The sequence below is a fragment of the Oncorhynchus nerka genome, linkage group LG15, assembly GCF_034236695.1.
Source record: "Oncorhynchus nerka isolate Pitt River linkage group LG15, Oner_Uvic_2.0, whole genome shotgun sequence".
Classification (NCBI taxonomy): Eukaryota; Metazoa; Chordata; class Actinopteri; order Salmoniformes; family Salmonidae; genus Oncorhynchus; species Oncorhynchus nerka.
In genome coordinates, this window is record NC_088410.1 from 7,292,468 (window position 1) to 7,303,010 (window position 10,543).

Here is a 10,543-nt window from a genome sequence, read left to right on the forward strand (position 1 = left end):
ATTTCTTGTTACTGCACGAGGCCAGGGTATGGCCGTAGGCCATACAACGCCTGCAGAACGGGGGCTGACGTGCATAGTATAGGGTTCCCCTGTCAGCCCCCAGGGAGAACATTGCCGGAGGATGGAGGTAGCCATCCACACTCTTCGGGACTCCTGAGTAACGCCTGGAAGCCTCTCTTCCCATTCCAGAAACCCAGGAGTCCCTGAGGTACCTCGCTGAGGAGACATTGTCCATGTACCTCCCCAGAAAGGCCCTCACTTCTTCGTCCTTCACGTGCGGATTGTACATGGTTACGGTGACCACCCTGAAGTTGTTTCTTGCCAGGCTGGTCACCGTGTAATGACACAGGGGACCTTCTTCTTTCCCTTCCGTCACCGTCTTCATAATCTCATTGTGTTTTTCTTCCAAATATAGGGTTACATCAAACCCCTTCTCCATTGGGTTCCCCTGAAGGCATAGAACATCTTTAACCTTCAATTTTAGGTGCCCCATTAGGATGTTCCTCCCGAAGGTTTCTCTCCCCCAAGGCTCCATCTCTTTTCCCCGCCAAGAAAAGCGCACCATGTTGGCCAGTCCAATCCCCGGAACCGACGGTCCATATGTACTTTGCGCCATCTCCTCACGGACGATGGCGCACCCGTCCCACCACCTCAAACTTATAAACAGGAATAAACAGCAAGCCAAAACAGTAGTGCAACTAAAGGTGTTAATTTGTCACATCTATCAAGACAACTGGAGCACTGGGCCAGACACTTAAATAGAACATGGACCAGCTCAGGTGAAACACCTTCCCACTAATGAGATGGACAAGCCAGCACAGGTGTAACACATACTGACTAACGAGGTGACACCAATCAGTGCGTCCTACTTGCTAACGAGCAAGACGTGCTAAAGTCCAACCTCAAAACATAAATGGAAAAACCAAAGCTTGGAACACCTTCCCCCTTAAGAAAACAAACATATCAGAGCCTGTGTAGTTTTTCCCCTGAGGCTAATATCCAAATTTTGTTGAAATCAATAGAACAGGGGACAAATGTTTAGGATTCTACATTGTGACACTATTAAAATAAACCTAAAACAATGTTAAAACATTCTACATTGTGACATTAATTCGTTGAAATCATGAAACAACTACTTCATGTATGTATTTTCTAATATTTGATCAGAGATAATTTATCAGATTATCTCTGGTCACAGCTATGAGCTTTCTCTCCTGTGTGTTCTCTGGTGAAGAGTCAGAGAGCCAGATGAAGCAAATCTCTTCCCACATTGACCACAGCTATAAGGTTTCTCTCCTGTGTGTTTTCTCTGGTGCACTGTCAGCTCTCCAGATTGACCAAAACCCTTCCCACATTGATTACAGCTATACGGTTTCTCTCCTGTGTGTGTTCTCTGGTGTTGAGTCAGGTGGACAGATCGAATAAAACCCTTCCCACATTGATTACAGCTATAAGGTTTCTCTCCTGTGTGTATTCTCTGGTGTTGAGTCAGAGAGCCACATGTAGTAAAACACTTCCCACATTGACCACAGCTATAAGGTTTCTCTCCTGTGTGTATTCTCTGGTGTTCAGTCAGAGAGCTAGATGAAGAAAAACTCTTCCTACATTGACCACAGCTAAAAGGTTTCTCTCCTGTGTGTGTTCTATGGTGTACAGTCAGAGTGCTAGATGTAGTGAAACTCTTCCCACATTCACCACAGATATAAGGTTTCTCTCCTGTGTGTATTCTCTGGTGTCGAATCAGATGGCCAGATGTAGTAAAACTCTTCCCACATTGACCACAGCTATAAGGTTTCTCTCCTGTGTGTGTTCTCTGGTGCACTGTCAGCTCTCCAGATCCACCAAAACTCTTCCCACATTCACCACAGCTATAAGGTTTATGTCCTGTGTGTGTTCTCTGGTGTTGAGTCAGAGAGCCAGATGAAGTAAAACACTTCCCACATTGACCACAGCTATAAGGTTTCTCTCCTGTGTGTATTCTCTGGTGTTCAGTCAGAGTGCTGGATGTAGTAAAACTCTTCCTACATTGACCACAGCTAAAAGGTTTCTCTCCTGTGTGTGTTCTCTGGTGTACAGTCAGAGTGCTAGAGGCAGAAAAACTCTTCTCACATTCACCACAGCTATAAGGTTTCTCTCCTGTGTGTGTTCTCTGATGAATTTTAATGCCTGATGAGGTGAATCTCTTCCCACAGTCAGAGCAGCAGTGAGTTCTCCTCCCTGTGGATCTCTGCAAGTGTTTCTTGAGGTGTTCTGATCTGGAGAGACTATTCTCTGCCTCTTCAGCATCACAAGGTTGTTGAGGCTCCCCAGAGGATCCACGATAGTCAAGTATATCTCCTGTGTGAACAACAAAGTCAGACTGATGATTAAAGGCCCACAACAGCGGTAATCCAAAGGTGATGCCAACAGCGTAGCCATGATGTTATACAACAATTGACGTCTGTAATGAATGTTAAAACTATCTATAACTGTCTTAAAACGAGCAAGAATAGTCCAATTTTGTCTTGTTTTCACATTAGTAGTAACATCCATGATTGTAGGCTAAAATTGCAGCACGAGGGCAATGTGACTGCAGAAACTCCTCCCTGCTAATGAGGAAACCGATAGTTATGGATGTACTATATTTGCCTGGAGCAAAAATGGTGAGCAAAGATTTTAGTTTTTCACAATGTATTCTGAATGTGAATGGGGGAAAACTCAGGGGAGTAACCTCCATTTCCAGGTTGCTTATGAGAGCATTTCACACTACTTTGGATTATAATTGTAAGGCTCGTTTGAATGTCCTGTTTAATATAATGTTTGCTGCAGTATTATGAATTATGTGTAATTATTGAAGAACCGCGTTAATGACAGTATCCATTTGGGTGTCAAGAAAGTTAAGATTTTATTTTTTATTTCACCTTTATTTAACCAGGTAGGTCAGTTGAGAACAAGTTCTCATTTACAACTGCGACCTGGCCAAGATAAAGCAAAGCAGTGTGACAAAAAAACAACAGAGTTACACATGGAATAAACAAACATGCAGTCAATAACACAATAGAAAAATCTATATACAGTGTGTGCAAATTGAGTAAGGAGGTAAGGCAATAAATAGGCCGCAGTAGAGAAGTAATTACAATTTAACAAATTAACACTGGAGTGATAGATGAGCAGATGATGATGTGCAAGTAGAAATACTGGTGTGCAAAAGAGCAAAACAAGTAAATAAAAACAATATGGGGATGAGGTAGGCAGTTGGATGGGCTATTTACAGATGGGCTGTGTACAGCTGCAGCGATTGGTAAGCTGCTCAGATAGCTGATGCTTACAGTTAGTGAGGGAGATATAAGTCTCCAACTTCAGCGATTTTTGCAATTCGTTCCAGTCTTTGGCAGCAGAGAACTGGAAGGAAAGGCGGCCAAAGAGGTGTTGGCTTTGGGGATGACCAGTGAGATATACCTCCTGGAGCATGTACTATGGGTGGGTGTTGCTATGGTGACCAGTGAGCTGAGTTAAGGGGGAGCTTTCCCTAGCAAAGACTTATAGATGACCTGGAGCCAGTGGGTTTGGTGACGAATATGTAGCGAGGGCCAGCCATTGTAAGTCAGAACCGTCCAGAGTAGTGATGCTAGTCAGGCGGGCGGGTGCGGGCAGCGATCGGTTAAAGAGCATGCATTTAGTTTTACTTGTGTTTAAGAGCAGTTGAATGCCACAGAAGGAGTGTTATATGGCATTGAAGCTTGTTTGGAGGTTTGTTAACTCTTGGATCTACCCATCCCGGATCCGGGAGAATTGTCATGAACTGACACTAAGTAGCATATCGCAACGGACAAAAAATCTTACTAGAAAATATTCATATTCATGAAATCACAAGTGAAATATATTCAAACACAGCTTAGCCTTTTGTTAATCACCCTGTCATCTCAGATTTTGAAAATATGCTTTACAGCCAGCAAGAAAAGCATTTGTGTAAGTTTATCGATAGCCTAGCATAGCATTATGCCTAGTTAGCAGCAGGCAATCTGGTCACGCAAATCAGAAAAGCAATCAAATTAAATTGTTTACCTTTGATGAGCTTTGGATGTTTTCACTCACGAGACTCCCAGTTAGATAGCAAATGTTCTTTTTTTCCAAAAATATTTTTGGAGCTGAAATAACTCCGTTAGTTCTTCACGTTTGCCTGAGAATTCGACCAGAAATTGCTTCACCGAAAAATATTCAAAATTAGCTCCATAATAGCAACAGGAACATGGCAAACGTTGTTTATAATCAATCCTCAAGTTGTTTTTCAAATATCTATTCGATAATATATCAACCGGGACAGGTGGCTTCTTAGTAGGAAAGAGAGAAACAATGGCCACATTTGTCTTTTACGCACAAAACACTCTGAGACCTACTGTAGGACCCATAACTTCACGTAACAACAACATAGACCTAGGACTATAAATAATTTAATATTTCAGGTGAAACATGGAAACTAAAATGTCTTTGTCATGACATTTCATAACCAGATAATTTTGTGAATAATCCCACTAGGCTTCTCTGTAATGTGTTGTCATTCTAAATGTCCTGAATAAAGGAAAATAGCTCTGTGTGTTGTATAATAGCCTATCCATCAAGGAACAGTTCTCTACCCATTATGAGCTAAGTATCTCCGTGTCCAAAAAGACTAACGAGACCCGACTGTAAATCAAGCAGACAATAACACATTACAAACATGAATTTGTTAGGGATGTTGGATCCAACATGGAGCACGGCATAACTGTCTTTACCAGAGTAATGAATGAAGAAGCACTTTGGTTGTTGTTGCATGTCGTGATGTTTGTCATTTGACTGGAATTCAGACAATTATTTCCTGGATCAGCTGATGATAGTTGTACATGTGACTGTAACTAAACAGCTACAGTATTAAGAATGATGTGTAATTATTGAAGAACCGCGTTAATGACAGTATCCATTTGGGTGTTGTCAATAAAGTTAAGGTGACTCTCGGTTAGAACCACTGGATTTTGCAAACTCAAATGATTTATAATTTCTGTGCCCATGAAAACTGTTTTCCCAGCGTAATATAAGGAGACACTAAATGTTACGTAGGTAGAGTGCATTTCAGAGATCTGACTCCCAAAAAATGTACTAACAGGACAATAACCTAAACCACAAGGCCAAATCTACACTGGAGGAGCTTACCAAGATGACATTGAATGTTCCTGGGTGGCCTAGTTACAGTTTGGACTTAAATCGTATTGAAAGTCTCTGGTAAGACTTGAAAATGGCTTTCTAGATCAAAAACCGACTTGAGAGAAAAGGAAGGATTTTAAAAAGAATAATGAATTTCACATGAATATCAGTCGCCTATTGGATGACATCACGACTTCCCATCAAGTCAACTCCTTAAATACCTTACTATGACATCACTCACTCCTTCTAGTTTCCAGTTGTCTAAAAAAAACACTATTTTGCTCAAAACATTTAACATTTTGTTTCCCTTTAGTGTGTTTATACTTTACTGTATTTATATATCACTTTTCAATAGGAAAAGTAAAAAATCACTGGAGGACGTCATGAACAATTCCTACAGTACAAAAACATATTCAAGAGTAGAACGCCCTTTTAAAAGTCACACATTAGTTCAACAACTGCAGAGTTTGTGCCCCTGTTTTACAAGATAATACTCACTGTATTTACTGGTGTTAATCAGATCAATGTCCCTGTTTTATAAGATAATACTCACTGTATTTACTGGTGTTAATCAGATCAATGTCCCTGTTTTACAAGATAATACTCACTGTATTTACTGGTGTTAATCAGATCAATGTCCCTGTTTTATAAGACAGTACTCACTGTATTTACTGGTGTTAATCAGATCAATGTCCCTGTTTTATAAGATAATACTCACTGTATTTACTGGTGTTAATCAGATCAATGTCCCTGTTTTATAAGATAATACTCACTGTATTTACTGGTGTTAATCAGATCTCCAGTCTTCTCTTCTTCGTCCTCCTCTAATGTGACAGTGATCTCCCCCTCTTCATCCTTCATTCCAAAAACCTCTTCATCTTCTTTCACTTCATCCTCCACTCCAAAAACCGAATATTCCTCCTCTTCTTTCACAGTAACATCTCCTATTTCACTATGAAGGCGTCTTTCTCTTCTTCTTTCACAGTAACAGCCTCTACTTGTTTTTGTATTGTAACAGTCTCCTCCTCTTTCACGAGAGCTTCTTTCGCCGTCCAGCAGACCTCCTCTTCTTTAACAGGAGGAGAGAAGCTTAGTGAACTCATGGTCGTGGATAATAGCTAATTAGCATTAGCGACTAGACTAGTGCTAACTTAACCAGCCAGCATATTGACTTACAACGTAAATACTAAATTAAATGGGGTATCTAGTTGTTTCCACATAAGTATGTTTAAATCATATTGGCAAATTAAACCAGGAAGTGGTTAAAATAATTTATTTACAATCATCACACTTTACAAAATCATATCTCTCATTCATTCTTAATTACTTACTTATATTTACAAAACCAAATCACTAAACACCAAACAAAAACAAACCTCAGGGAGCATCGTCCCTCCCCGTCATACCTAACCAATACCTAACCCTTTCCCTATCTCCCCTTCCCTAATCTATCCCCTTACCAAACTCACTCTAACACTCCCAGCCCTAAACCCCCTTTCCACCTCTCCCGTGCCGCATGCTTCCCCCACTTCCTCTCCTCCCTCTTCATCTTCCCCCTCAAATCACCTTCCACCCTTCTCACTATCCCTTCCACCCCCCAATCTCTCCCTGTCTTGACTAAATTCTGCCTGGCTTCCCACAGTCCCTTTTTAAAGAGACTCATGAGAAGCCAGAGCAGAAACCTGTCCCTATCCGTTCCCTTTGCTCTCCCTACGCCTCTCTCTAGCCTAGCCCATGTCAAAACAAAATCACTCCTAACCATACCTAGCATCACCCGTGCCCTAGCCCATACTACTCCGGCAAAGGCACAGTCCCAAAAGACATGGCGCACAGTCTCCTCCCTGCCACAAGATGATCTTGGACAGGTGGGGGATTGCACCAAACTATACCGGTACAAGATGGAACGTACCGGCAAGCGCTTATGAAGGCTCAACCAATTCAGGTCCTTGAGCCTGTTGTCCAGGCCCCGCGCCTGCACTCCCTCCCAGACCACTGACGAGATGCCCGCTACAGGCGCAGGACTCCCTGCCTGCCTGACCTCCTCGTACAGGTGCCTGTGATCTAAACCTACTCGGGCAACTTCAACCTCGGGGTGCGCACGCAGCAACTTGGCCGCATGGCCAAAGTGCCACGGCAGCTGTTCCGCCAAAGGACCCGCGTTAGACCACACCATTACGCTTCTCGCCTGGTACGAGAAGAACACCCGCAGGAGGTAACCGGACGGGTGTATCACTGGCTGAGCAAGCTCCGCTAACAAGAAAGAAACAAAAATTGAGTCCAGCTTGAGGGGGAAATGTGGTACCCCCCTACCTCCCTCCCCGATGGGACAGATCATGCGTGCCCTGGCGACCCACTCGCACCTGCCACTCCACATAAACTGAAACACAAGCCTCACTAGAGGCCTCCTCAGACAAGCCGGCAATGGGTAGATGTACGCCAAATACAAAAGAGACGGCAACACATCCACCTTTAGGACCAGGACTTTGCCCATAAAAGACAAATACCTAGCCTTCCACATTGCTAGCTTCCTCTGTACCACTGCGATACGCATGTTCCAGTTTAGCGTCGCTGAGCCGGAGGTCTCAAAATGAACCCCGAGAATCCTCTGGGCCCCTACACAGAGAGATAACCCCCCCAGGCACATCCGTTCTACCGCGCCATCTTCCGAAAAACTTGACGGAAGACTTTGCATGGTTCAGAACTGCTCCCGACGCTCGGGTGAAATCCCCAAAGATGGCAAGGGACCTTGTCAGGCACGAGTCCTTGCACAACAGCAAGGAAGTGTCGTCGGCGTACTGCGTCATCTTAACACGCAGCCCACCACTTCCAGGGATCAACAAGCCTTCCACCCCTGTGTCTGCCCTAATGGCAGCCCCCAGAGGCTCCATGTACAGTATGAAGAGGAGAGCCGAGAGTGGGCATCCCTGCCTGACCCCAGACGAGAGGTCAAAAACGTCACCTAAGTGACTATTTACACTAACTCGACACCCCGCTCCAACATATAAAGTACGGATCCATCCTATAAACTTCTCCCCAAATCCTAATCTACCTAACACCCTGAATAGAAAAGATCTATTCACGCGATCAAAAGCTTTCGCCTGATCTAGCGCTGCTACCATTAAAGGCAGCCCTCTATCTTCGACCCAAGCGATGGAATCCCTGATCAACTGTAGGTTCCATCTTATAGAGCGGCCCTCTACCCCGCACGTCTGATCCTCGTGGACGACGTAGGGAAGGGCTGTGCGCAACCGGTCTGCTAAAACCTTTGCAAGAATCTTGTAATCTACGCACAGCATGGTCAATGGCCGCCAGTTGCCAAGGTCAGTTGCTTCCCCCTTCTTATAAAGAAGTGACAGCACACCAACAGCCATTGATCCCCCCGGGACCCCCGTCTCAAGGATGGCCTTCAAGACTTCGAGAACCACTGGTCCAAGTATACCCCAAAACTTGAGGTAAAACTCAGCCGGCAGCCCATCCATCCCAGGCACCTTCCCTTTTCCCATCCTCCTAAGAGCGCTCTCAACCTCTTCTAGTGAGATCTGGGCCTCCATCACGTCTCTAATGTCCTCTGGCAACCGCCGGGACAAGTGTTCTAAAAACACATTTCCCTGCTCTACATCTATTTCCCTTTCCTTAAATAAACCTTGGAAATGATCAGTTGTCACCCTGACCATTTCCTCTGGTTTACTTACTATACTACCATTTTCTTCCCTAACTCCATGCATTACCTTCCTACTCTGCCTGGCCCTAACCGACTTAAAGAACATCGCGGAACAAGTCTCATTATGTTCTAGAAAGCCACTATGCGCACGCTCCAGGAAAGCTCGAGCCTTCTGCTCCCGCAGCTCCCTGAGCTGCGCCTTTAGGGCTGCGAATCTCTCCCAGTCAATCGACCCGCCGAGGTTGCCTGCCTCGTACTCGAGTTCAATTAACCTTTGGATACGATCCACCTCCCTCCTTTCCTCCCTTTTTTTCCTTCTACAATATCCTATTATAAAAGCCCTTATCCTCCCCTTAACTAAATCCCACCACTCTAACACCCCTCGCACATAGACCGGAGGCCGTCAAGCCTCCGAAAGAAACAAAAAATGCGTCAACGAAAGCCTGCTCCTCCAGTATATCCCGATCTAACTTCCAGTACCCCTACCGAAGAGGCAGACTGGCGACCCCACCTGCAGGAACACCCCGTCGTGATCCGTGAAGAAAACAGGCAACAGCCGCCCAGACAACTGACCCAAAGACCTGGATACAAAAATGTAGTCGAGCCTCCGCGCAACCCCCTGGAGTTGCGCCATGTAGGATCGACCATTGCCGGAGTAGTGTGCAGGCCACCATCAACCAGACCATGGCAAGCCATTAGCCCAGAGATGGCACCTGCACTGCTATCACCGCCTACCCCTAAATCTATATTAAAGTCTCCTCCTATCACCAAGTGCCTGTTTGTAACACACAGGGGCGCCAGACAGTCCACCATCTCCCTCCTGTCTGCCGCCACCTGTGGCCCATACACCCCAATTAACCTATATCTAGCTTCTCTAAACTTAACATCTATCCCCAAAACTCTACCCTGCATTATTACAAAAGTGTTCTCTATTTTAACCTCTCTATGCCCACACAAAATCCCTACTCCTGTTGAGTGCACCCCTCCTATGCCCCAAAAAGATTCCCCCTTATCCCACTCCCTCTTAAATCTACACACATCCCCACCATCCCTCAGGTGAACCTCCTGTAAAAAACAGAAATCAAACCCCACACCCTCTAAATAACAAAAAACCGCCCTCCTTTTAACATTGAAGTATATAGAATGGTGTCGTCTGCGTAGAGGTGGATCAGGGAATCGCCCAGGCAGCAAGAGCAACATCATTGATATATACAGAGAAAAGAGTCGGCCCGAGAATTGAACCCTGTGGCACCCCATAGAGACTGCCAGAGGACCGGACAGCATGCCACACATATATACCCCACTTTGGACAATCCTCCTCTGCAATGCTTACATCTTCTGGTTTGACAGGAAGAGGGTAACAGGATACTAAACCCTTAGGTTGCAAGATCGGTCTCCCGAGCTGACAAGGTACAAATCGTTCGTTCTGCCCCTGAACAAGGCAGTTAACCCACTGTTCCTAAGCCATCATTGAAAATAGAATGTGTTCTTAACTGCCTTGCCGAGTAAAATAAAAATAAAAAATAAATAAATAAAAACCGGCTCCCTCCTTCAGGTTGTGTGTCAGGTTGTGTCGACTCTTCATCCCTCCCGGCTCCCTTCTGGTCAGGTTTGTGTCGATCGCTCCGGCTCCCTCCTAGTCAGGTTGTGTCGACGACCGGCTCCCTCCTAGTCAGTCAGGCTCGACCGGCCCCTCCTAGTCAGGTTGTGTGATGACCGGCTCCC

At 44.9% G+C, this 10,543-nt stretch overlaps 1 protein-coding gene across 1 annotated transcript; it reads right to left on the reverse strand.

Moving 5' to 3' along the window:
• Positions 1–681: 681 nt before the first annotated feature.
• Positions 682–6,036, reverse strand: LOC135560349 (zinc finger protein 501-like). Its single transcript, XM_065002235.1, has 2 exons — positions 5,931–6,036; positions 682–2,337 (listed from the first exon to the last, which is right to left on the reverse strand). Exons 1-2 carry the CDS (start codon positions 6,016–6,018, stop codon positions 1,199–1,201), a joined length of 1,227 nt encoding a protein of 408 aa, XP_064858307.1. The 5' UTR covers positions 6,019–6,036; the 3' UTR covers positions 682–1,198.
• Positions 6,037–10,543: the final 4,507 nt, after the last annotated feature.

Excerpts from the sequence above, each read along its gene's own strand:
- LOC135560349 (XM_065002235.1), bottom strand. The coding sequence starts at position 6,018 with ATGAAGGATGAAGAGGGGGAGATCACTGTCACATTAGAGGAGGACGAA. Across the intron at positions 2,338-5,930 it reads GATTAACACCAGTAAATACA|GAGATATACTTGACTATCGT; the intron begins GTGAGTATTATC and ends TTGTTCACACAG.